General features: G+C 52.2%; 3 protein-coding genes across 7 annotated transcripts; 2 read left to right on the top strand and 1 right to left on the bottom strand.

Moving 5' to 3' along the window:
- The first annotated feature begins 686 nt into the window (after positions 1 to 686).
- On the top strand, positions 687 to 16,935 carry stox1 (storkhead box 1). Of its 2 annotated transcripts, XM_003964056.3 has the most exons (5): positions 687 to 969; positions 4,876 to 5,530; positions 13,229 to 13,381; positions 13,469 to 16,025; positions 16,540 to 16,935. In XM_003964056.3, the coding sequence occupies exons 2-5, from the start codon at positions 5,197 to 5,199 to the stop codon at positions 16,691 to 16,693; spliced, it is 3,198 nt and encodes a 1,065-aa protein (XP_003964105.3). In that variant the 5' UTR covers positions 687 to 969; positions 4,876 to 5,196; the 3' UTR covers positions 16,694 to 16,935. The 2 variants fall into 2 exon arrangements, with proteins under 2 accessions (XP_003964105.3, XP_011601618.2); XM_011603316.2 differs by lacking the exons at positions 687 to 969; positions 4,876 to 5,530 and adding an exon at positions 12,983 to 13,083.
- Positions 16,936 to 18,316: 1,381 nt separating this feature from the next.
- LOC101076341 (zinc finger protein 883) lies at positions 18,317 to 22,510 on the bottom strand. 4 transcript variants are annotated; one of them, XM_011603313.2, is made up of 3 exons: positions 22,319 to 22,510; positions 20,374 to 20,510; positions 18,317 to 20,231 (listed from the first exon to the last, which is right to left on the bottom strand). In XM_011603313.2, the coding sequence occupies exon 3, from the start codon at positions 20,107 to 20,109 to the stop codon at positions 18,460 to 18,462; it is 1,650 nt and encodes a 549-aa protein (XP_011601615.1). In that variant the 5' UTR covers positions 20,110 to 20,231; positions 20,374 to 20,510; positions 22,319 to 22,510; the 3' UTR covers positions 18,317 to 18,459. The 4 variants fall into 4 exon arrangements, with proteins under 4 accessions (XP_011601615.1, XP_011601616.1, XP_003964078.1 ...); XM_011603314.2 differs by lacking the exon at positions 22,319 to 22,510 and adding an exon at positions 21,097 to 21,637; XM_003964029.3 differs by lacking the exon at positions 22,319 to 22,510 and adding an exon at positions 21,110 to 21,637.
- ftr14l (finTRIM family, member 14-like) lies at positions 21,660 to 26,292 on the top strand. The gene is made up of 8 exons (XM_011603315.2): positions 21,660 to 21,892; positions 23,084 to 23,741; positions 23,887 to 23,982; positions 24,063 to 24,296; positions 24,386 to 24,545; positions 24,646 to 24,777; positions 25,185 to 25,321; positions 25,424 to 26,292. The coding sequence occupies exons 2-8, from the start codon at positions 23,343 to 23,345 to the stop codon at positions 25,805 to 25,807; spliced, it is 1,542 nt and encodes a 513-aa protein (XP_011601617.1). The 5' UTR covers positions 21,660 to 21,892; positions 23,084 to 23,342; the 3' UTR covers positions 25,808 to 26,292.
- The last annotated feature ends 174 nt before the right edge of the window (positions 26,293 to 26,466 follow it).

Raw genomic sequence — 26,466 nt, 5'->3', positions numbered from 1 at the left:
TTCTTCTGTTCCATCTCCAGCATCTGTGGAGGATTTGGAGGACAAATGGTTCCTTTTTTGAGGTGTGGTCCTCTGTCGGAAGGTCTGGAGTCGAGTGTCGGTCGCGTCAGATGGAGATCGGAAAGTAAATGGACAGAAGGAAACATCGGGGACGAGCAGCGACTGTTTACATTCTCAAAACAAGTCAACAAAAGTGAATGAATGGAAAAATCCTTTATTTGGAGATGAGAACATCTGGAGCGTCGTGTCTCCAGCCGGACCGACCCCCCCACACACACACACACACACACACACACAGAGCGGGGCAGGTAACCCCACCCCAAGGCTGCAACAGAAGGCTTTTGTGGGCCACCGCCCCCCCGGACCTCCGTCCCTGCTCTCAAAGCGCTCTCAGGCCCGTCTGGTGACAATCAGGCAGTTTGAATGCAGGGTCACAGTTTCCAGGGGTGGGAAGGGGGGCAGTTAAACGGGTCGGGGGGGGGGTTTGCTTTGCTAACTGATGGCGTCAACATGTTCAGCCCCTCCGCAGATTCCTGCTTTTCATGGTAATCGGACCTCTGAAGTCTGGGTGGAGCAGAAGAGGCGACTCTGGTCCCGCAGTTTATTAGTCCGTCGTGTTTGCACCCTGTTGAAATGTTCAACCCCCCCCCCCACACACACACACACGCACACGCACACACCCATCACAGGCCCAGCTTAAGCCACGGCGCCGTGGACCCTGTATCACCTCGAAACCTCCTTTTATCTTCGCCGCAGTGCTGCTGAACTGTGGTTCACCTGCGGACCTGCTCTGCATTCATCCCTGGTTCGTGATTGGCTGCGTGAGGCGGCGCCGAGGTCGTTCCCGGGCCGTCGGATCCAGATTAGTCCCTCAGACGACAGCGGCTTCTCTCCTGGAACTGATCCTTTTATCAGACTTTCTACACGCCGCCATCTTCCACCAGCCCAGCGGCCTCTTTGATACCCCAGGTAAGATGCATGAGTGGCTCCTTTGACCCCCCCCACACCCCCACCCCTCCCCCACCAAGGGTCCCCGGGTCAGCTGGGACGGCAGGAACTCGGCTTCCTCTCCACAGAGCTGAACTAGTTGTGGGTAAGGTGATCTCCCTCTCACACGCCTTTCTTTGGGAATACCGTGTTACAGCGTGAGAACGCCCCACGCCGCCTCTGACGTGGGCGTCGCCCCTGAACCTGCGTCTGGAGGCCCTCCGGCCCAGGACCCTCCAGCACGGTCGCCATCAGAGGGGCCTTCGGAGGCAACAGGACACCGAGTCTCATTGGCCTGTTTCGCATTTCCCAGCGCAGATCCACCCGCCACGAAGCAAGATGTCGCCCCAGACCATAATCACGCACGGGCGCGCTGGTGCCAGCCTCTCGTTGGGAAAAGCAAACATTTCCATTGTGAAACTGCACCGCACGCAGCCTCAAACGCGGGTCACACGCCCCTCAGGGCGCACGTTGAGTAGCAAAACACACACTGCACTGGCAACTGGCGGGTCCCGGACTGTTGGAGGGGCCAGACTGTGTGTGTGTGTGTGTGTGTGTGTGTGTGTGTGTGTGTGTGTGTGTGTGTGTGTGTGTGTGTGTGTGTGTGTGAACGGTGGCTAAACTAACTACCAGTTACTGCAGGTGTGCGGGGTCAGGAGGTCAACGACTCATTTAAATGTCTGTAACTCAAACGGAACCTCTGAATCGGCAGCTTTTAATCAGGAAGTCGGCACGCGGCTGCGTTTCCTGGATTCTTTCCCTCCCCTCAAAGGGGCCCGTTCACCACATCTGCCCGTGGCCCGACGGGGGCGCGTGTTCCTGGGTGTGTGTTTCGCTCCTGCTTGCTGTGCGCTGCGCTAATGAAGCTCGCATGTCGAGCGAGCCTTTGATGTCCAGTTAGCATCAAGGCATTCGGGCAGAGCGCCATCGCCTCAAAGCGCCGCTCATTTAGATCCTGGTTTAATGGCGGCGGCGGCGGGGTCGATGTTCATTTGGTGGCAGGTGACACATCACAGGCCCAAACTGCCTTGATGTCGACCAAATCCTCCAATCAGTCATCTGAGTTGAGGGCACCGGAGGTCCAAAACCAAGAGTCTGGTTTTCCAGACACCCAGGATGTGGGTATAAACCTTTATGTCTGGAAAACAATGAAAATCACCACGACTCACAATTTATCTTCGACTTCTAACATTCCCTCAATCCAGGATCCGATTCTGTTGTTGGTTGAGGACACTTATATTATAAATAGAGACGCAGGTCCCCCTCCAGGGGTGCTAGCACTGTAGCGCTAATGCTAACCCACAGTAAGCGTAATCTCTCACTTCTGCTACTAAACAACAAAAAAACATTTTTGGTGCTAATTTCTTCACTTATAAAGCAGAACCTCACGTGTGGATGCAACGATGGAAAAAATAGCTTTCCAAAAGGGGGCGGGGCTTACGGACAGGTATTCAATGCTGGGTGCCACCAAATCAGTGATGATTTATGTTTTATGACAATACCCGAAATCCATCCATCATCTTAAAAAAGTTTTAGCATTTAGCTTGCTGACATTAGCATTTAGACTAGAACTTGTTGTTTTTACAGAATAGTCTGGTTCATTGAACATTTTAGGATTCTCTCTGTTTTGGACATAAAGACACAGGGAGAAAAAAAAAAGGATTCTACCCACAACAACTGTTTCCAATCTTGCTCATTTTGTCTGCCGCCCACCATTTCTCACGGGCAGCGGGGAGGACGTCTCGGCAGGCAAACAGAGACAGTCGGGTCTCCTCTGCCTGTCTGTGTCTCTGCTGAGAGTCGTTCACCTGTGACCCCAGACGTGTGCAGACACACGGGCCGTAGCAGCCGGCCCTCCTTCGCTCTCACGCTGGCTCAAAGCTGCAGACGTCTCTCACATGGCTGTGATCTCCACCATGTCTTTTATGTGTGTGTGTGTGTGTGTGTGTGTGTGTGAGTGTGTGAGTGTGTGTGTGGTTTCTAAGGATGTGGGTGTACGCCATCACTCACCGCTTTAACATACCTCCCAGAGCTCAAAGTGCCCCTAAATCAGGTTCGTTAAAACGTCCCAGAGTATGAATCTAAGTGCTTTTCTGGATTTTGTCTCCATCCTGCTTATTAAAGCAACGTGGAATCATAATCCAGACTTAAATAATCCCGTTTTATGGGAACGCGCCTGTCATTATGTGTGTCTGGCTGCTCGCTGACTCACGCATCCAAGAGAAAAGTGAGTTGTCCCTGCAGGTTCGACTCCCGCGTGCGCTGGTTTGTGCCGTGCGTGCGTGCGTGCGTGTGCGTGCACGGCAGCAGTAAACGGGCAGAGACGCTCCAGCCAGGTCCTCGTTTGATCTGCGCCCTGATGCTGAAATGGTGAAGTTCTAATCACAGAGCGGCGCCGATGCTGGGACACGTTCACTCAGGCGGAGATCAAAGCAAACAAACAAAGAAAAATAGGAAAACGCACCTTGAGGAGGGACGATCGTGATCCAAGGCTTTGAAGGTTGATGCAACGGTTGCTGATTTTGGGGAACGCCGGGAAAATCTGGACGTTTTCTCTCTCCTTCACGCTTATTATTCCAATCAGCTGCTTCTTTAGCAATTAGCATTCTGACAAACGTCCTCGCCTTGACCTCTGAGCCAGCCGTGACCTTTCGGCAGGAGATGAATTCCTCGCCGCCCTCCCGGCGAGGCGCTCCGCCCTCCTACACGCACGGAAAGGACTCGGCGATGCGCCGACGCACATATTTGAATTAATGCATCCCCTGCTGAGGTTTATGGATGACAAGGGTTGTGCTTTTTTCTATCCTCTCTTGGCATGGAAGTAAAAAAGAAGTGTGTGTGTGTGTGTGTGTGTGTGTGGTGGTGGGGGGGGGGGACCTGGAGGTGTTTTAGTTAGACAGTGTCCCAAGAGCCAAGAACCTATAGTGGGACCAGATGTGTAGGTTTGCACGCGGAGGTTTTAGGTTCCGAACATGTGGTTCCGTGAAATTATCATATTCAAAATATACAGCGATCCCACGGAGGCCGCTGAGACGACCCTGCAGCTGCAGCGTGCACGGACAGAAGCGGGCGTACGTGTGCTAGGTTTGAGTCCTCGTCATCAGCCTCACCTCCAGACTGGGGGGAAGGTCATGGGCTCCACGGGATGTTCGATGCACCCAACGGCGGCCGACTTCCTGCTAACTTCCGCGCGACGTTAGCACGTTAGCGCCAGTTCGCTTTAATGTCCAAGTTTTAGGGAGACGCAGCGTGAATAACCCCCGACGAGCAGCGATCACAGCCGGGACGTCGGAGAGGAGGCCGAAACTTCCGCCCTCTGGTGTTGGCCTCCCGTTTGCCTCGAATCTGTCATTACCTCTCTGAAACGGCATCGTCCCAGACGTCCGAACCTCCCACTCATCAAAGGGGTTTAAGACTCAACCACCAGGAATCTCGTTAAACTGGAATCAAACAGACCCAGAGGTCTGGTCCCACACAGGATCTTTGCAGGTTCTCACTTTCCCCCCTTGACTCTGGTTCCTCGCCGCGGCCTCCAGATAATTCATCCCGCCCTCCCTGGAGGTGATGGGTTCTTTTCATGTATGGAGGAAGCACAATATCCTGTCCCAGTGCGGCGTCTAATAACACACTTATACCAACCCCCCCCCCCCCCCCCCCCCCCACACACACACACACACACACACTCCAGGACTCTGATATATGAGGTGTTTGCCTGAGTGGGCTTCAGGCTGCTGCCATGTCAGTGAAAAGTGGGCCTGGTTCTGGTTCTCATTTGGTTGAACAGCTAATCTCTCCTCAGTTTTCTCCTGTCAGAGTTTACAGCATCCACAATGCATCGCGGGTCTCTGCTGATTTGGGTGATTTCACGTGATTTCTCTGCTCTTCCAGACAGTTTCAGGAAGGTCCGCGGCTGGAAACCGGATCTTTTGGGGCACACGGCACAAAGTGAGGCGATTCTCTGAGGCACCTAAGCAGCCCAGTGGGCGGGGCCAGCAGACAGTGGGAGGTCTACCTGCGGGACCCGGCGGACCCTCGTCCGCCCCCTTCTCCTCCCCCCTCCTCCTCTGGTTTCCCTGGGAGCGCAGAGAAACCAAGCGGTCGCTCCGGACGCGTCGTGTTCGCTCAGGGTGCGCGCCGGAGGAATGCGTGGCAGCACTCCCCGTTTCCTGCGGATTCCAGGGAGGAGAAGTGTCTCTTAAGGAGCGGTGAATGTGGACAGAAATGTCTCCCCAGCAGCGGCTCGTCCAGCTCTCCGCCGCCGCGCTCGCCGTCGTCCTCGGCCCGGACGAGGAGAGTGTGCGCGACGCCACCGGCGGCGGCGGCGGCGGCGGGCGGGAGGTCTTCGCCGACTTCAAGGCGCAGAACCTGCGGAGCTTCTGGAATAAGAGGCTGATTAAGGCCATGGCCGAGGTGCAATTTCAGGGATGGATGGAAAACACGGTGCTTTTCATCCAGGGCAACGCCAACAACCTGGAGGTGCTGAGAGAGGCGTGGATGCGCAGAGCGCTGCGCTCACCAAAGGGATTCACCATCAAAGCCGTCGGTAGGTCCCAGCAGCTGGCGCGAGCCGTGTCACGCGTAAAACTACTAAACTACGGGTCTTAACGTCAGAACACTGAGCAAAGAGGCTGAAGTAGCGCAAAAAGTGATGAAGAGCTTCTTGGGGGGGCCCAGCGTGTGTTTACCACAGTGGCAGAGAGGTGTGAAAGCATTAAAGTGTGGAGAACAGGAGCTGCCCCCCCCACCCCACCCTCCTGGGGAGTTTTACTGCTAAACCTGGTGTCAACAATGCAGACGTCTCCCAGGCGTTGGCAACGTGAACTGCGGTTCAGGAGGACCTTAAACATCAGCTGTTTCATTGTTAAATGGCTCCCATGGTGTGTGTGTGTGTGTGTGTGTGTGGGGTGGGGGGGGGGGGGTGTTAAGGGTCCCTTTATTGCCCCCAGTCTAACAAAGTTGTGTCTAATTGCATCTAATCGTTTCCACTTCTCTGCTTCTCGTCAGATGAGCGGGGCAGAAACGGGGAATGGGAACCTCATGGAGGCTCCTATAGAATGATCTCATAGGCTGGACATGTTTGACAGCTCGGGGGGGAGACGGGCCGGGCCGGGCCGGGCCTCGGGTGGCTCTCAGATCTAATGACAGCGTTCGCCGTCAGGTGGCCCCCGCACACGGGATCGGCAGCAGGAGGAAAACAAGGGTGGGAGTCCAAAGTTTGGTGCCCGGGACGGGTTCCCGTTGGCGGGACGCTTCACCCGCCCCCTCGCTGTCAGTCAGTCAGATCCAGCAGTGCACGGGCCAGGACAGGGCGGAATGTGATTCTGGACGGGTGGGAAGGGACCACACAAGGGGAGATGTGTGTGTGTGTGTGTGTGTGTGGGGGGGGGGGTTGACATACCATCCTGCTGGGAGACACTTTTCTGGCTGTAAGTCAACACAAAGAGGCGAAAAGTGATGCTGGAGCCGAGGCGAGTGGAGACGGGCGGCGTCCCAGCAGCGCCCCCCTCCCCCTCCTGTCTTCTCGTTAGCCGGGATTTACGTCCCCGCGTTTCAAAGACAGCGAGGGGCCGAGAGAGTGATGTCAGGTACCGACCCGAAGGGCCCGACGCTGCTCCGGTATAAATATGTCAGCGGCGGTGCCGACATGTTGTGAGTTACAGGCTGGAGGGGGTTTCAAACGGTCGCTGCTTCCTGTCTCGGGGTCGAGGACGTGGCCCCCGTACAAGTTTAGCAAGAAGGAAGGACTTCATCGGTGGTGCCTCCAGACGCCGTCCGTTAGATGAATCTGGGCTCTTCCTCCTGGGTGGTGGTGGGGGGGGGGGGGGTTCCTGCGGGAGGGGGGAGGACTGTGGCCCCGGGTTGACTGGGGTAAACACACAGGTGAGGAATGAACGGGCCCCACTGGCACCGCGGTCGACCTCCTCGTCTTAGCTCCAGCGTCTCTTCAGGGTGTTTCCCAACTTTCCTCTTCACCCCCCCCCCCAAACCCCCCCCCCTTAGGAGCGGGACATCCCGGCAATGACCATCTCGGCTCGGCGAACCTGCTGGGAACGCAATATCTGAGGAAGAGGAGAGCGTTTTAGCATCTGTTCCTGATAACAGACGCGGCTGTATTTATCTTTCTGCAGGGTCTCTGGATTTGAGACGTCATGTTCCCCCAAAGCTGTAGATTTACTTTCTCGTAGCGTGTTGACTTTGCGTGGAGCAGGTTCGCACCCTGCTGGGCTTCTGGAGGTGATTAGCTGTCACAACAGAAACCCTGGAGGCAACGCGAAACACGCAGCCCAAACTCTTAACTTAGCCCTTGAACCCACCGCTGAGAGGCGCGGAGGCGTATTTTTTCGAGTATTTCTGTCGATGTTGCATTGAAGTTGGGGAGCCGCTGAGGTTTTGAGGCTGAAAGATCTTGATGAAAAATCTGGTCTGATCTGCTGGTGACGGAGGCCTGCGGCCGTCCTGGCCCTTTGTGCTAGCATAAACCTGTTAGCTTTAGCTCACAAAGGCATAGCACTCTCAGTGTTTTTGAGCCCAACAAGTCTGAAATGCGGTAAAATTCGTAAAAATCTTCCTGACCGGAGGGTTCGTAATGGCAGTTAACTGGTTCTGCATTATTTAGTTTCTGCCGTCTCTGTGGCAGAAACTAGCGCGCAACCACCAGCTAAAACATTTATACGAAGTTGGCCGCTGTTGTAATGAGGTGTCCTGTATCCTTCAAACACAGGCCCTCATCCACGGGCCCCCCTGCTCGGCCGGGGCGGACCGTACTGGACCCTGGGTCCCCTCCTGTGTGCTTTCCCACAGCAGAGCTATGCTCACTCTGTCAGCCAAGTTTCCTCCTCCAACAGCGCGTTTTATTTACCTCGCCATACCATCAGATGGTTGGGCATTCCTGAAATACTCCATTTACTTTTGAGATCGTTTTCTGAGCGCCATCGGCTGAGAAGAGCCTCAGATCGGCTCTTTTGACCCATTTCACTTGTCGAGTGTTGTTTCTTAACACTCCCAGTGTCTCCTTTCACAGGAGGGGGGTGGTTCAAGTCCCCAAGCCCTGCGCTAATGGTCATAACGCCTCCAGATGTTAGCTTATTAACCAAGACACCCCTCGCTGAGTCTTTTCAGGTTTAAATGGACCACCCTGCCCTAACTAAGCAGCAAAGGGTCAAAGGTTACAACCTTCTGGCTATAACAAGCCACCTTTGGCCCCGCCGGCTTCAGAAGGTTTGTTAGCAGGACAAGACCATCGTGCACCGATACCATATCCAGGTGTTCGTCGCTAAATGGTCGGTTCAGCTTCTGTACTCCCACGAGTAAATTCCTGAAGCAGCAGCACTGCGACTTACCTCAATTAAACCGAGTCGAACCTCCTGTCACCATTTACGTTTACGATTTTACGATTAACTTCGCCAACCTTATTCGGATGCTAACACCCTTTAGCAACGATTAGTTTCCTGCATTTGCATTTTCCTGCATTTAAAGCTCAGTTCAGAGGAAGTCACGACCGACACCAGCTGAGAGGATGTGCATGTGTGCGCGCACGTTGTTCTGCAGATCTATTGCTCGGTCACATCCTTCCCGTTGGAGAGGAAGAGCGATCAGTGCAAATCGGGCCCGTCGGTCTCTTTATTAGCCCAGATATCGGGCCCGACCCGCGCCAAAGAAAACATTTAGAGGGATTTTCTTGAAGCCCTGATCTTACACAACCTGTCAGTGGCTGCTAAAGTTGGGGATTATTCCTCATCCGCACTCAGGTCAGACAAATGACTTGACGGCAAATCGATTAAATTTGACTTTATTATCCGCTCAGTTTCCTGACGGGATGTTTTCTTTGCTACATTTAGCGCGTTTTTACAGTATTTGAAGGATGAAGTAATACTTTCAGCAGAGCCAGACGCATTAGAAGTGATGGATCGTATGGCAGACTTCCACGGGAGCTTTAGGACTGAGACAACAAACACGAGGATCTGCTGCACCTTGAGGTTGGTTAACTGGCGGAAATGAGCGTCATCTGCAACCAATGAGCGCCATCAGCCTGATTAAGGGGAACGGATCCGCTTCAGAAGGCTGTGCACGTAGGTGGAGCGAGGCAAGAACACCTGGAGAGGAAAAACAGTCCTTCGTCTTTCCAGTTTTATTGAGTTGTTGAGATAATTAGCTAAAAAACTCTGATTGGGATTGATATCCACTTCTGACCGAGCATGTTTGGGAAGGTAGACGGAGCTTTTGGGAGCTTTTCCAAGAACCATATCCAGTGTGACCATTCATCCTGTTGATGTTAAGGGACTGGAAGTGTAAGCTAGTACGCAGCAAGCTAGCATTGTACCAGTATGGGTTAATTGCCGTGCACGATGCAAACAGAACAAAACAAAAATGCAACCTTATGCTGCAGGTGATTGTAGGAGCTGCGTTTGGAACCACAATTACCTTCTAGGAATTTGGGATAAATACAATTTATCCTCAACTTTGACTAGCCGCTACTTCTTTAGCACCGTTCGCAGCTTTAACGGTGCCAAACTAGAAACTTTTGTTTATTCCATTTTGTTGCAAACATATAAAAACAAGGGATTTTTTTTTTGTAAATATGTAAAATATACGATTTGTGAAGGGGCCAAATAATAACGATAGTGGGCCTAATACCGATCCTTGGAGAACGCCGGTCCGGTTGTCTCAGCTGAGATGGTAACACTTGCGTTAGCACGTTAATCCTCCTGCTCGTCCCTCATTTTTGCTGCGGTCCGACAGAACGGCCTTTTAAGATCAAACGGGTATTACGGGTTTTATGGGTCGCCTTTAAATCGCCTGGACTTGCCATCTGGAGGCGACACCGATGTAGCACAGCGTGGGGTTCACGTCCACGGAGGCAAACGAGAGCCAGATCCGCCGGGCCCAGAGCCCATTAAACCTGAGGTGGGAGTGAATGAAGCTGCTCTTTAGCCTGTTTCCTACAGCTGCTATCGTGTTACGTGGAGCACCTGAGGCTAAAATACAGTCCTTTTATCTTGCTCTGCCAAACACCTGCACAGGTGCACTTCCTGTGTCACAGGAACGGGCGATCCATTACCGGTGGAACGCGTTTATCATCGGAACCACAGTTGTTGCCTTCAAGGCTGTCAAGCTTTTGGGGCCAGAGGAGCCGCACGGTCCACTTTACTGTCACCTCGCTTTAATATTTAACTGGTGGTTGAATATTTAACTGGTGTCTTCAGGTCCTGCAGGTTTTCATGGTCGCGGGTCAATAAACGTCGCTGTGAATCAGCAGTCGATCCTGAGACCGTTTCCCTCTTAAACAGTTGTACAGCAGCTTGCACCGGTGCTGAGGGGTACTGGTGCTGATTGGGAAGGGTTTGGGCTCTTGCTGCCCTCTAAAGGGAGCTTTTCACTCGCTTTATTGGGCCATTTCTCTGCAACGCCCACGTCTGTCTGTTTTTTTGGAGGTCAACGCTCAACTTCTTGTAAAAGGCGAAGCTGAGAAACACGAGGGCCGGGTCAGCAGGCCCATCGGACCAGAACGCCTCGAAACAAAGGGAAGTGGTTGTGGGGAACCGGGAGGAGGGGCGGGACATAAATCCCAGCTGGTTCCTCCACCCATCACACCAGATCTGTACGCTGTGAATGTTTGACATTGTCATTCGGGATCTTTGCTCCGTCACAGCTTCTGGGAGTGTGTGTGTGTGTGTGTGTGTGTGTGGGGGGGGGTCTGTGTGTAGGTGGGGGGGCAGGTCTGGAGTTGGTGCTGAATACCATACAGTGTGTCCTTAATGAGGGAGAGAGAAGATTAGTCTGCTCGCTCGCTGGAGCCTAAAAGATTAGACGATACTAGTATGAGATAAGATGGTGTGTGTGTGTGTGTGTGTGTGTGTGTGCTTGTGGGGGAGCTTTAGTAATGCTTTTAATCCGTTGGAACATGACTGCGCGAGGTCAAGGGCAAAATTCGGTGTCGATATTTGTCAGTTTCTGATCCAAATCCTTGGATACACGATCCCGTACGTGAATCCTGTCACCGAAACCGCGAAGCCCCGCCCATCTCGCCGCCGGCGGGGGTGAACGTGCAGCAACTCCGGCCCAGACGTCCCCAGGCTGAGCGCTAAGTTAATGCAATCACATATGAAATTGGACTCATGTGGAACCCCGGAACATGTGGCAGCCATCAGCGGCGCCGCCTCAGGGGTCCCGGGGGAGATTCTCCGTCCACCGGGAGACGTTATTCCTTTACAGCAGTCTGGCTCGCTGCAGCGTTTATGTCGTTATGTTTCGCATTGCCACCAGAACCAAAACTCCTCTCCAGTTTGACTCTACAGCTGCTCCGTCCTCCCCTCCCTGTTGTGACCGTGGCCGCCGGGGTTGCCATGGCACCCGTGGGGTTATTTGTGCGGAGACAATGAGTGTAAAGTCACGTCCCGGTCTTGGATTACAAAGACACAGAGGTCTGTTCCCCCTGGAGAAGAGACCAGAGCGCCAGTCACGCCTGCTAATGTTGGGCTCCATAAACTCCGATCCCCTTTCAGAACCTCTGCAACAGGACAAATGGACCCCGTGGAGGCGTCGGAGGTCGTTTGATTGCGACCCTCTTTTGCTCTGGGGGGACGTTTAATGCTGAGGAGGCAGAGGTTCGAACAAGACGGATGGAGAGCGCCCCCCCGTCCCTCTGCTCTGGCATTTCCTCAGGGAAGTTAGCAACAATGGAGCACCAACTCAGCTGTTCTAATTCTGTGTTATTGAGGACCCGAGTTTGGTCTAAATAATGTCCTCAGAGGTGGAGGAAGGGGGGGGGGGGGGGGGCAGTCAGACCACATCCTCTTAGAACACTCCTGTTGGAGGGGATAAGATCGTTTTCTGTTCAACCTAAAAGAATCAGCAATCAGATGAGCACAGAACGCTCCTCTGTGCTCCGCCTGGTGCACAAGTTCACCTTTAAGTTAGCTTGAATGATATGGAGAGGAATTTATTTCATTTATTACGACCTAAACTCAATTAACTGTTGAGATGTGGCCTCATTCTCAACTTTAGCCCTCTTTGTAAGCTCAATCTGGGAAGACTGGGATCTTTCTTTGGCAGTTGACTGTGAAATACTGGCCAAACTACGCGTAACGATGAATTTAGCGCAATCTTTACGAAGACTTATGTCTTTCTTCCACATGTAGGAGTCATTTGCAGGCTAGCATGGATGTATGAGCGGGTGTGGCGCGCACATATGTGTTCCGTCACGCTCAAGCGCGGCGGAGATTTGATCGGCTGTTTATTTTCGCTGCCTCGGACCCAAGTGGTTCAAGCGTGAGGGTCGTAAATGTTTAGTTTACATCATGTGCGAGCCGTGGCGCTGTCACCGAAGGCCCGGGCGTTGAGAGGAGAATCATTCGCCGTCACAGATGCATATGTTGGAGCCGAAAGCGTGCGTTTCTACACAGCCTTGCTGCTGGCACCCGAACATGTCTCATGTGCGGCGCATATGCTAACGTTAGGCCCGGTTCTCTCCCATCTTTCACTTATTAAAGTCTTTGCATTGTTGTTGATGAGCTAAAACCGATTTTCCAGACCTCTAGGTGAGGGAGTTGCCTCTAATCATCCCAGGGACCCGCTCGGTCCAGAAGCGGGCCGTGCCAGTTGGGAATAAAACCATACATTTGTTTTTGTGCTGTGAGTAATGAACTTGCGGCCATGTGATGCATTCCGAGGAATGCAGCTGGCAGGCGGCACGGCAGCAGGAATCCTCGTCCTCCTTCTCGTCCTGAACCGCAACCACATCACAGCTTCCACGGAGCCTCGACCGTTTCATCAAAACCTACAAAGATTTGAGCTAAAACCCAAACCTGGGGCCCCGGAATGCTGATGTTCGAAAATAAACATTTGGAATAATTCACCTAAACACGAGTTTTGGGACGGCGCTGACTGGATTTACCCTCTCCGGTTCTTTTTCTTCTGAGGTTTTCCCACACGTCTGTCTCTTACATGTGTAGGGTTGCATGGTGGGGTTGGTTTGGGGGGAGGGGGGGCAAGAAATATGATAGGGCCCGGCCGGCAGACCTGTGGTTATTTCTGTGGGAGTGATGGAATTCCGTGGTCTGTCCCACCACTGATGGAATTCCAGAAGCAGCCAGGCAGGTAAACATAACTCACACAAACGGACCACCGTCTAGATGGTGGTTGGGGGGTGGGGGGGGTGGAGGAATGCCAAACCGCCCTAACCCAGGTGTGTTTGTGTGCGCCGCACCTGTTTTGTGCAATAATCCCACCGTGTGTGTTTCAGGTGACCTGTCCCCCGTCCAGATGTCCCCTGTGCCCCAGTCCCAGTTCATCCCCCTGGCCGAGGTGCTCTGCTCCGTCATCTCAGACATGAACGCCGCCGACATCACCGTCAGCCAGGAAGCACTCGTCAGTTACATGAGCAAAGCTCACCCAGGTGATCCACCTCAACGCTGTTGGTTCCGGTACTACCGTATGTTAAATGGCCCAGAATGCTTTAGCCTTTTTTCTCTTCGCATTTCAGGAATAACGATTCCCAGTCAGGACATCCTCTACAACGCTCTCGGCACTCTTATCAAGGAGCGCAAAATCTACCACACGGGCGAGGGCTACTTCATCGTGACGCCTCAGACGTACTTCATCACCAACAACATGGTCCGAGAGAAGAACTGGTGGACTTTTGGCTCAACTGACGAGCCGCCCTCACCTCCTCCGATTACCTACCTGCTGAGCAATGATACGTGCGTTGACAGCTCTCCGTCACTCCCGGTGGCGCACTGCAAGTCCTGCAGCTGCTTCAACTCCCAACAAACATCCAGTAATATCACCCCCGCTGTTCTACCGGCTGCCCTTCCTCCCTCGCCGGTGCCAGAGCAGAATTCTGTGTCTGTTTCTGTAAGCGAATGCACGGGAAGGAGCATAAAGTGGCCCCGGCCGGTCGACCACAAGCCCAGCGTACAGCACCAGTCCACGTCTACAGCGGCAGATTACCAGGCGAGCGAGGTCAGCAAGACGACGGCCACAACCAACGCGACTGCCCGCAAGGAAAAAGACAACAAATCGGGCAGAAAATTCGGTCTGAGTCTTTTCTGGAGGAATGGAGCTAAAAAAGAGAAGCCAAGGAAGGAATATGCTTCCTTTTCAGCCCAGTTTCCTCCGGAGGAGTGGCCGGTGAGGGACGAGGAAGACCTGAACAATTTACCCCGCGACCTGGAGCACGCCATCATCAAACGCATCAACCCCGAACTGACGGTGGACAACCTGACGCGGCACACCGTCCTAATGAAGAAGCTGGAGGAGCGGAGGGACAGAGGGATGGACAGAGTGTTGGACAAGGGTCTGGATCATTCAGAAAAGGGGGTGGACAAGGGAATGTCCACAGAGATTTTGACATACTCGAGATCCAGGCATCATCACTCGTCCAAGGCAGGAAAACGAGTTGCTCACAAGACGTCTCGCAGCAGGAGGAGGGCCCATTCCTCCCGAGTCAAGCAAAAGGAAAAGGAGGTTAAAAATAAGGCTCCCATATGTCCGGATGATTATCTAGCGAAGGAAGATTTAATCCCAGGGCGGCTCAGAGTGGAAATCCCCATTGATGAACCGGATCGAGTGGAAGAATGTGGAGCTATGGAGGAAAAATCTCTTTATAAGAAACGCATTGAAAACCCTTTCCAGACTCACCCAGTGAAGGAACCTGAAATCAATATTCCCCGAATGATCACCAGAGAGCACAGAAGGCTAGAAGTAAAGGAGGCCGGCGTCTCGGGAATAGGAAAGAAGCAGCGAACTGGTTACCGCTCCAAATCCTGGGACCCACATCAGGCCAAATCCATCGCGGGAGACGGAGAGCATGCAACGAAGTCTCCCACATCTGAAGACGGGTCCAACAATGCGCCGAAAAGAGACCTTGCGGTTGACGATCTCCAAGCAGATATGAAACCCCCCAGAGAGCTTCCTCCTGACTACAGCTCAGCTTACCCGCAGAACAGCACACTGCGGATCGCTGATAAGATCCGACAGCAGAGAGAGGGAAAGGACCAGGAGGGACAAGGCAAAAATGGAAGTGTCCTGGGAGCAGAGTACAACCACCGTCCAACTATTGCTGAGCCCACGATGAGCCTCCCATCTGACCCCACAGCACCCTGTCCCAAACCCTTACAGTGGGAACACTCTGTCAGACTCCCCAGTCCACTGCGGGACAAGGTTCAGATCCCTGACCAGCTTTGCTCACAGCGGTACGCTTGTGAAAACGTCATGCAGGAACAGGAAGAGCTTAGACCCGTCACCATTGGTGCCAAACTGAACCCCCTAAACCCCAAGGAACAACCGGACAGTCTAACCTCGATGGACACCGAGGGCTTACTCGAGGACGACTGCCGGCTCTATCAGAGGGGAGATGAGCAGGAAGATGAGGATGCCTGCAGCTCCCTGTGTCTGAATGAAGAGGACCTAATTGACGTGACAAAACTGGCCCCTGCAGGTGTATCAAGGTGTCCAGGTCAACGGACGTCTTCCAAAAACAACGAACCCCTTGTAAGGTGTTACAACCAGAACTTTCCCAAAGCACGTGTTACCTCTGTTCTGAAATTCAGGGATGCTGCGTTCAAAGACCTGAGTTGTCCTGCAGTGCAGACCAAAGCTTCCTTCAGTCCCCCCAGAAGTGGCGACAGTAGCTGGAAACTTGGTCCCCAAGCCCAAAAGACCAGGTCCCCGGGGTCTCGGAGTGACTCCAACCTCAGGTCGTGCTCGTCGGTCCAGGGGGAAAGACAAGCCGAGGCCAACCTCGATTTGAATGGCGCCGACCCGTCTGACGTTGCAGACAGCAGCATCTTTGACTACTGTCACACCAGCGAGATGGACTCGGACGCCGACACCGTCCGCAAGTCCGCCGACGAGGGGGACAGCGAGTCTGTTCAGTGGGAGGCTGAAATGAAGATGGAGCAAGGCGACGGATTCCATGGAACATGTGCTCCTCGGAGTCACGGAGCGCCTCCGGGTAAACCTACTGGAGCCATTAGATCAGAGGCTGGAGAAACGGAGAACCGGAGCCTAACTGGAGACAGCGGTATCGATTCTCCTCGGTGGGTGATTCTCTTTGTAGCTGTCAGAAGATAGTGTTGCCCCGGGTGTCTCCTTAAAAGCCTCGATTCTTGGACTCTTGCTAGCTAAAGAATGCTCCTAATCTCCTGAATAGAAATCTGACTTTCCTTAGATCAGTGCTTGATTCTTTAGCTCTGTGAGCGTCCACCAGCTCCCTTCATCCTTAAGATAAAAGGCAAGAGAAACATCATGCCGGAACGTCTGCGGTTGACCTCGCTCCCGCTTCCCCTTTTCTTTTTAAGTGAAATAAAGCTGAGCAAACGCCTTGTGACCATTTATAGCAGCGAATGTTTGCACAGAAGGGAGCCATTTTGATAATTGGGTATAATTGCAGTGCAACACTTAAGTCCTCGCATTATAATCAAAGGAAGAAAAGACACCGTTTGACATTGAACTGGCTGTGGACCCCTGTGGGTGGTAGAAATACCATCGCATTGGTCCGGCGGCGTGTTTATAGACGCATATTAACCATACGTGACCCTCATGTCTCCACAGGACGCGCATCAGCCTGACGTCCAGCAACACGGTCATCCTGGAGGGGCTGAAGAGGAGGGGCTTTCTACAAAACCTGGAGAAACTCCATTCCAAGAGCAGCACCATGCGACCACAGAGCTCGCTGCTCCAGCTAACGCCCGTCATGAACGTATAGCAGCCGAGGGCTCCTCTGGTGATGTCCGCTGCTACAAGAGGGAAACGTGTACACATGTATATAATTTTAAAATGTCTGATTTTTGCATTCACCACCCTGTTCTGTGCTAAGAAAATGTTTTTATAGACTAAAAATGTGCACGTTGCACATTTCATGTACTAGCATTCCCTGTCATAACATCTCGCATTTCTTTAACCCCATGTAACATTTACCACTAATAAAAGTTATGTATTTTCAGTCAAGGTGCCTAAACTTATATAAAATCACTGGCACATGATCTTTTCCGTGCACACCAGGCTGCGTCCCAGCAGTGAATGCAGTCCCTCACATTTCCACAGCAAAGCACTCCTCACACCAGAAAACATCTTTGACCTCCGCTCATAACCTGTAAAATGGCGACACCTTGTGGGGACACCGGGGAAGCAACACAACCACAATGTCCCCACAAGAACGGCGAGATCCAGAACCACCACGAGAGTCAACAACCTTTATTTTTCCATAGTGTGCCACTCAAACTGGGAAGGTGGTACAGAGAAGCTCATATGGATCAGTTACACTTTCTACTGCGAGGCCGTTGACAAAAATGAAGGAATAAACATTATGGTCGTAACAGTGTAAACACAATGTAATATACATAAAGCCAAAAAAAGAGGGAAAAATAAAAGAAAGTGACATCAAATTAAAAATGTAGGGTAAGTTAATATGGATAAGAACAAAAAGCCCTATTTTTTTTTCCAGGTACAGCTTGGCATACTTTTTTTTTCCTCTACAGAGCATGCAATAAGGCACCTATCTAACACAAGGAAGAAACCTATGCTACCGGTCCGAAGCACAACTTTTATCCAAAAGAAAAAGGAAATATTGCTCACCGCGCTCACTCCTGTAAAAACTGTTATAGCTTTCATTCCCTTTCATATAAGCCCGAGCTGTATCTAAAAAAATACATCAGCTTTGTATAAGATATTTTACACAGGACAGGAAATAGAACACAATCCGCCGGAATCAAAAAAACTTTTTTTTTTTGGAAAAGTGGGATTCTGGTCCGGTCCTGCAGCCAAACGGGCCCCCAGATCAACATGAGCGATATTAATGTTCTATACAGATATTTAAATGGTTCCGATGCGGCTGCGGAGGTCCAGAAGACACCTGTGCTGGAAATAAGACGCCGGTCATGTGATCTGCTACCAGGAGCTTTTTATTTCTAATTACGGGTCATAATAGAACCGGGGGTGTCGGTATTGCTCTCAGTCACAACGTCCAACGCGGACACACAGAAAAACAACCTCCGGGCGGCGCCGGAACTCCAAAAACGCCGCCAACCGGCAGAAAAAGCAACCTTTGAAAGAGGACACTAGTCAGCTATACATATATATAAAAGAAAATCAAGTATTTACACGGATTCTTGATGTTGGCGTCACATGGGCGGGTCGGGGGGGGGGGGGGCTGGGGCGCACCCACAGACACACAAACTCAATTCCTTTATCAAAACCAGCCGCCGAGAAGGTGGAGCGGATTTTCTTAAGGTCACAATCACGCAGATCTTTTTTTTTTTCTCCTTTAAAAGTGTCTGGGTGGCGGCGGCGGTGGCGACCCGGGTCCAGGGGCCCCGGGTCCGGCTCTGAAGCAAAGGTCGCAAAGGTCACGGCGGCCAGTTATTCTCCGCGGCGTGCTGAGCTGGGCGGGGTCAGAAGGTTGGAACCTCGCTGAACGCGGGGGGAGAGTCGGGTCGGGCTGCGAGGCCTGGCGGGGGGGAGGTGGAGGTGGGCTCACTGATCTATGTGGATCCGGTGGTGCCGGGACAGGGACGACGAATGGTTGAAGCCTTTGCCGCACTGGGAGCACCGGTACGGCTTCTCCACCGACAGCAGGCGCTGCTTGGGGAAGGCGTTGTTGGCGAAGCCTTTGGGCGCCGGCAGGGCGGCGTACTGCTGCGACGGCGGCGGCGGCGACTGCGGCTGCTGCTTGCTCTCCAGGTGGACCCGCTGGTGCCGGGCCAGGGACGAGGAGTGGTTGAACCTCTTGCCGCAGTGGGCGCAGGGGTAGCTCTTGCCCTCGGCCTCCGAGTGGACTCTTTGGTGGCGGGACAGCGAGGAGGAGTGGTTGAAGCCCTTGTCGCAGTGGTGGCACATGTAGGGCTTGTCCCCCTGCTGGTGCACCCTCTGCTTGGGGGGGCTGCTGTAGGACAGGCTCTTGCCCTGCTGGGGCTGGGGGTAGACGGCGTTCTGCAGGTGGGTCTTGTGGTGGCGGGACAGCGAGGAGGAGTGGTTGAAGCCCTTGTTGCAGTGCCGGCAGGTGTAGGGCTTCCCCCCGGCGTGCACCTGCTGGTGCTTCTTCAGGTGGCGCTTGCGCACGAAGCTCTTCCTGCACATGTTGCACTTGTACGGCTTGTCGCTCGTGTGGATGCGCTGGTGCTCGCGGAGCGTGGCGGCCGCCGCGAAGCACTTGCCGCACTGCGCGCACAGGTGGGGCTTGTCGCCCAGCACCACGGCGGCGTGGGACTTCTGGTGCTGCTTCAGGTTGGAGGTGGTGGCGAAGCCCTTGCCGCACTGGCCGCAGGTGTACGGCTTCTCGCGCGCGTGGACCTCCTGGTGCTTCTTCAGGTGCCGCCGGCGGACGAAGCTCTTCCGGCACTGGGTGCACTTGTAGGGTTTGTCCTCCGAGTGCATCTTCATGTGCTCCCGCAGGGTGATGGCGGCGGCGAAGCTTTTGCCGCACTCGGAGCACCGGTGGGGTTTGTCCGGCAGATGGATCATCTGGTGCGACTTGAGGCTGAAGGCGTCGATCACGTCCTTGCCCATGATCTCCACCCCGGGGACGTAGGGCTTCTCCTTCATGTGGATCTTCATGTGCTGCTTCAGGCTGGCCTCCACGGCGAAGCTCTCGCCGCAGTGGACGCAGATGTACGGGTTCAGGTCCTTGTGGATCTCGAAGTGCTGGTGGAGGTCCGATATGCTGCCGAAGATCTCGCCGCACTCGTTGCACTGCAGGCCGTGGGCCTCGTGGATGATCACGCCGTTCTCCGACTCCACCGTCAGCTCGCCCCCATGGTCGGACTCCACCTTCACCACGTGCTCGCTCTCCGTCTTGAGCAGCACCTCCCCGAGCAGCGTCTCGCCCGTCGCCGTCTTGATCTCCGCCCCGGTGAAGCACTGCATGTCGCCGTGCTCCACCTTGATGTAGTCGTGGTCGCTCTCCGCCACGATGGCGTCCACGCAGGTCACCGTCCCGAGGTCGCCGCCGAGTCCCTGGATCTTTAAGTCGGTGCCGTGGATTTCCAGCTCTAATCCGCGCTTCTCCTCCGTCATGATCTCCGTTTCCGCCCCATAGTGAAGGTCGACGTGGCTGTGGGCTATGACACACTCCGACCCAAGCGTGTCAAGGCCAGGTGTGTCACATTCAGTCTCTGACTCGGCCATGAGAACACACTCCAGCCCCACGACCTCCGTTTTCCTGCCGGATGAAGACACAAGGGGGGAATCGGGGGCGACAAAGCGGGCTTTGTGTGGCAGCGCGCCGCTGTTCTTGCCGGTGATCAGACCTGCGAAAGGAAAACACGTTAATCGTCACGTCCGGGGTGTCAAAACGATTAATGCTGCAAAGCAACATGGGAAATTATCCAGGACCAAGAGGACACGCTGACCATTATCACTGATAACAGCTGCAAATAATGAGATACTCACCGCAACCTTTAGATGTCAGAGAAACTGTTAAGGCCAAATCTGTCTGGAAACAATCCACAAGTCTTCCCAACAGCTAAGTTTGAATCTTGTTGGCCTCAAAAGTTTCAGCATCCCTCCATAAACACTGAAGTGGAAACCTTGAATACAGGCACGGTATCAGTATTGGTGGTGATAAAGTAGCTCAATACCACCCTGCTCCGGACTCATGTCACATTACTTTCTAGGAGATATAAAACATCAGTGGTGCCCCAAAGCGCACATATCAGACATATGCTACAAATAAAGCCAGAGCTAGCCTGCTAAATTGTGTTTTGCTAGCAAAGTTAGCCACGAGACGAGCATCGCATTACCTGCTAACGCATTAGATAAAACCAAAGTGGACCAACACATCGTAATCAAGCTTCAAATTCTAAATTAATTATTAAGCCAATGCTCCGGGGCCTTTTGTTCCGCCTGCCCGAGTAATACGTGGTGCCACTATCGTAGATAAATATATCACACAGAGAGACACTTGGGTGCCAATGTTTTGGTATTCCACAACATTATGTCGTCGCTAGCCCACAATAACAGCTACAAATAGCCATTATAGCCGCTAGTTAGCTGGCTATGATCGACGGGGACTGGTTAACGACAAAACTGCATTGTGTTAGCTGCTAATGTGTTCGCGATCTAGCCAGCTAACTAGCGTCATAGCGCAAGCACCGCGGAATCGGTGATACTTACATACAATACCTACGTTTAAACTGGGACCGAACCGAGCGATCGGATGCTCACTTTAAACCAGTTCGCGACGTGGAATTTCGACTGCCGTGGTATTAACAGGCCATCTTGTTGTGCCACACAAGCAGTTCCAGCTAACCACGATTACATGCTCGCATAAGATGGCTGCCGCTAGTGCGCGATAGCCAAGCTAGCTTCCGCCCTTACAACATGTATTGAATTTAGAGCCACTCCTCGCCTAGTGTGAGGGTGGTCGCCAAAAACACAATGAAAAATGCGTTTATCGTGCAGTAAACAGCCCGCATATAACGGCCGAACTCGTAGATCAACCCGAGGACGACGTTGCCAGCTAATGCGAGGGGGTTAGCAGGCTAAGAGCCACACCATAATGCCCGTTTGGAGTTGGCTAACTGGAACAAAGATGGCTAACTGCGAGACTGCGACTAAAGCTCCACCAAAAGCCCGGGAAGGGTCGCCATAAGAACCGTGCAAAACACAAGTTTCAGACGCAACCCAGCCGTGCCTTGAGTGCGCAGAACCGTGAAATAACACGGCGGCGCGGACGCTTTTGGTGCCGTCAGATGAAACGGGACCAGAGGCTGCACAACCCTCGGGTACTGCGGCAACAGCCGAGCCCGCACACCAGACCTCCATGGCGGCCTCGCTCCGCGTTAGCTGCTACCCAACCGAGACCATTAGCGTGTTGGCTACATAGCCATGATGCCAGGCTAACGGTGGAGCTAAGCTAAGCCCAGCAGAGCTCAAAGCTTCTCTACACTTTTGCACAACTCTGGAGAAGGTAAAAGATCCGAGCGGAAGCTCCACTAAAGGCACCCGGCCGCCCATGTTCCGTGAGTTCGCATGCAAATCCCGGCCAAACACCGCTTCGACGCTCCAGCCTGGTTTGACACTTTCCAAGTTTATGTGGAGAGAATTTAACTTGTTTCCAACGTCGCCGCCTGCACGTCTCGCTTTCTGACAGAAAACCCATGAAATCAGTGCGTATCTGGGCCTGTATTTTCCCCACCACAAAGTTCTTCAGCACCACGGACGGACACCGACCATAAAGCCCCACACAAGTTCCGGCCAGCGGGTCATTTTTTGCGGTCATTCAGCCCGCATCAAGTTACTTTGGTCGGTGAATTCGAGCGTGAAATAGCGTTAAAGCAGGATGAGGGTCATCGGTTTAAAATAGGTGAATTTAAGCATGCGCGCGCACACCCACCGTTACGCTCCTTTAATAAAATGGCAGATGGCGGAGAAACAGGACGGTTTCGGGCTCGCTGCAGAGCGGCTTTGTAGGCTGTGTTGGGGGTTCGTCAGCCCGCTGGGTGTCCTTTCCTCTCGGTGTGCGTGGAGCTGGCGCCGCCGCTCATCTGGCGCCAACGTCGGACGACCAGCGCACTTTAGCGAAAACAATCTCCGGCGCGGCAACGAGGCGCGTGGCTCACTACCGCCGCCCGCCGACGCGGGGGAGGTACTGCAGCGGGGCGCCGCCACACACGAGAGGCGGGAATAAGGCGAGTGAATTCCCGCCACAGAGCGGCGAGGAAACGTGGACATCGACTTTTTCCCATTTTTGATGGACTCGGTTTGGGTTTTGGTTGCCTTTATCTTCAACTGTTGCATGCCTCATACATTAAACAACATGTCAACAATGGCAAAACGCTGATCCCCCCCCCCCCCCCCCCCCCCCCCCCTTAAAAAATGTAAAGTGATAGGCTATTTCATGTCTGGCCAATTCAATTAATATAAATTAGCCAAGTTGGTCATAAAATAGCCTTGTCACAATTTACGTACACAGATACTACTAATCTTGTAGTGATATAATTAAAAAAAATCAGCAGCTTTTATTAAGAATGTGTTTTTTAATGTAATTTTTCCAAGGTATACATTTATTGAAATCTAAAAATACTACATTTAATATGGAAACACTGTGCAGTTTTTTTTGGCTTTATTGGTTTGCTCTCAATTCTTTCTTCTGTTTCAGGTATCGTGTTTGAAGTAACACCCCCTCTTTGTTAATTAAACGCCCAACCAGGAAGACCGGTTCTGCACTGAGAGTTGACCACATAACTAACATTCTCTCACGCTGCCTCAGTCAACCTCTTTCAGTGAAGCTGTTGCCGGAGCTTATTTTCTCTCTGGGTCTGTCATCCAGCTCTTATTTTTCCACTCTTTTAGATTTTATTTCGGATTTGCATTTGGCCATCGTATCTGCTGGATATTGATCGATAGAAAAAGAAAGAATGTCTCACCACGGCGCCCTGGACTTAGACAGGTACAGCAGCCTGGAGCAGCCTCGTCGCTCCACCAGTCGGGGCCAGCCCAGGGTCCAGGCCAAACAAGGAGATGTTTTCTGTGATTTCTGCACCACGCGGCGGCAGAAGGCCGAGAAGTCCTGCCTGGTGTGCCTGGCATCTTACTGTGAGACCCATCTTCAGTCGCACTACGAGTATCCTGCCTTGATGAAGCACAAGCTGGTCAACGCTACAGGCCAGATGCGAGAGAAGCTCTGCGCCCAACACGACAAGCTGCTGGAGGCCTTTTGTCGCACCGACCAGACGTCGGTGTGCGTTCTGTGTATGATGGATGAGCACAAAGGCCACGACATCGTCCCTGCTGGGACCGAGCGGACCGAGAAACAGGTGGGTGCTGTTATAATGTCTGCTAGCCTGTTCTTTAGTAAAGATACCCAATAATTGGTATCGTTGACACGACACCAGTGAGTGGTTGAGCATCAGTGTGACCAGCTGATGCTGCTGGTGATCTCTCTCGTCCATCGCTCCACAGAAACAACTCGGCACCACGCTGAACAAATCACAGCAGAGAATCGATCAGAGGGTTAAAAAATGGCAGGATCTCCGCCAGGCCGTGGAATCAGTGAAAGTGAGTAGAGGCGGGCCCGATTGGATCCAGAACCACCATCAGTGGCTGTAGATTCTGACCTGCACATTTTACCTTCCCAGCACTCGGCTCAGACGGCCCTGGAGGAAAACGAGCGGATCTTTACTGAACTTCTGCTTTCCATCGAGAGGAAGTACAACGAGGTGAAGGAGATGATCCGTTCCCATGAGAAGACCACGGTGACACGGGGGGAGATCCTGCTGGACCGCATGGAGGAAGAGATTACCCTGCTGAGGAAGAAACATAACGACCTAGAGAAGCTCTCACACACGGACGACCACATCCACTTCCTCCAGGTTACAAGCGATACCTCTGATGGGTTAGGGTTAGGGTTAGGGATAGCTGTGTGTCCCCTCTAACCCCCCATGTTCTGATCATCCATCAGGGCTGGCAGTCTCTGTCAGGTCCCTCAGGGTACGAAGACCTCAACAACATCAGCGTGGCGCCGTATTACTCTTTTGACGCCACCAAACGAGCCATCGCATCTCTGAAGATACAAGTGGAGGAAACCAGCAAGATGGAAATGAGCAAAATCTCGGGAGCAGGCGAGCGATCGCACCTTTGTTTGTGTTTCCACGAGCCGAGCGGCTCTCTGCAAAGGGTTTGATTCTGGCTTTTCTGACATGCTGTTGCATCTGATCATAGTGAAGGAAGTCTACATCACGCAGGAAAACGAGGGGAAGACGAGGAGGGAATCCATTTTGCGGGATGAGTGGAAGATAAAGGAAGCACCGAAGATTAAAGAAGAGCCAAAAACGAGAGAAGATTTCATGAAATGTGAGTTTTTGCGAGATTGTTGACAGGTGGCTCATATGTGACTCAACCAGACTAAAATCTATCCCCAACAGCCTCGGATTATGATAATCTCATGGGTTTGCCCCGTATGTGTACAGTATTTAAAGGGTTTCAAGTGTACCGAAACAACTGAGAGTCTGACGAAAGCTTCACTGCTTGCAGAACAGGTTTGATGAAGAAAGACAACATAGTTCAGTATCACCCAGACAAACACAGCAGCTTGAGCTTCTTTTGCCACGTCGGCTGCGCGTAAATTGCAATCAAATCATTTATTCATCTTTCATTCATTATTTAGGGGAACCATATTCATCAAGCGTCTCAGTAGAGGAATGGAAGCAAGTACACAGCAAAGCAGTAACTGAATAATAATTATTTTTGCTTTCTTTTAGACTCTCGCCAGTTGATTCTCGATGTCAACAGCACTCACCCCAACCTCCATCTCTCTGAGGGGAACCGAACAGCTACGATGAAGACTGAGCCCAAGAATTACCCTGCTCACCCGGACCGATTCGACCACTGGCAGCAGGTAGGAATTCACAGAAGGTGGAAAAACATTTGCCCTCACAAGGGAAGTTCAACACGCCAGGACAGCAGACCTTGCTCCTCAGCCTTGTTCCTTCTGTTCCAGGTGTTGGGCAGGGAGAGCATTACTGGGAATCCTTGTTACTGGGAGGTGGACTGGAATGGCACAGAGATAGACATTGCTGTCACCTACAGGGGAATTCGCCGAAAGGGAAACGGGAACGAATGCAGTCTGGGGTGGAACGACAAGTCCTGGAGCCTTTACTGCTCGGATTCCAAATACTCGTTTGTGCACAACAATAAGAGCACAGATATCGCAGGTCCAGTGTCGTCTCGTATCGGGGTCTACCTGGATCACGCAGCAGGAACACTTGCATTTTACAGCGTCTCTAATGGGATAAAGCTGCTGCACAGAGTCCAGACTACATTTACAGAGCCTCTGTACCCTGCATTCAGTGTGTGGGGCTTTGGTACCACTATACAATTGTAGGAGATTTTGTCATCAGATCTAATATTGATAGTTATTTAAATTTATTTGTAACACATGAAATACTGTTTGTGGTGTTACACACTAGAAATATTAGAAATGGATCGTGTTGTAGTCTATTAACCACCTAAACTGTGTTGAAAAAAATCACTCGAATATACAATTTCATAATATAACTTTGACAATTTTGAAACTGTCTGTACATAATGCTTGTCTATAAAAGGGTGCATGAGATTAACTTTATTTTAAGTTTTTACCTTTTGTTTGACTTGATTCGTAAGGTACAGTTGCAATTTGTAAGCTCCAGGGGGCAGCATAAAGACACGCTGTTGCTCAGCAAGGCCCTCGCACACTAAAGTGACAGATATTTACACATATTTAATCCTTTACTTACCCAAATACTGTAGAATGCATTTCCGTGTGTCAATCTGACAATGAAATATTAAAAAAATCCTAAAACTCCTCTGCAACTTGCAGTTGAAACAAAACAATGCTCGTGTTTTTCGTGTGTTTTTCGAATAAATGATGTTTAAAAATCAAAGAACTAGCATGTTTTCCGACTACACTACGGTCGGCAAGGAAACAAAGTGTGTTGACTTCCTCTATGCGTTCAACACAATAAAATATAGAACATCTACAGACATGGGAAGCCAGGCGTATTA

Source organism: Takifugu rubripes, chromosome 4, assembly GCF_901000725.2.
Source record: "Takifugu rubripes chromosome 4, fTakRub1.2, whole genome shotgun sequence".
In the NCBI taxonomy this organism is placed as follows: Eukaryota; Metazoa; Chordata; class Actinopteri; order Tetraodontiformes; family Tetraodontidae; genus Takifugu; species Takifugu rubripes.
The sequence above is the reverse complement of the archived record's forward strand: the minus strand, read 5'-3'. Positions and strand labels throughout refer to the sequence as shown.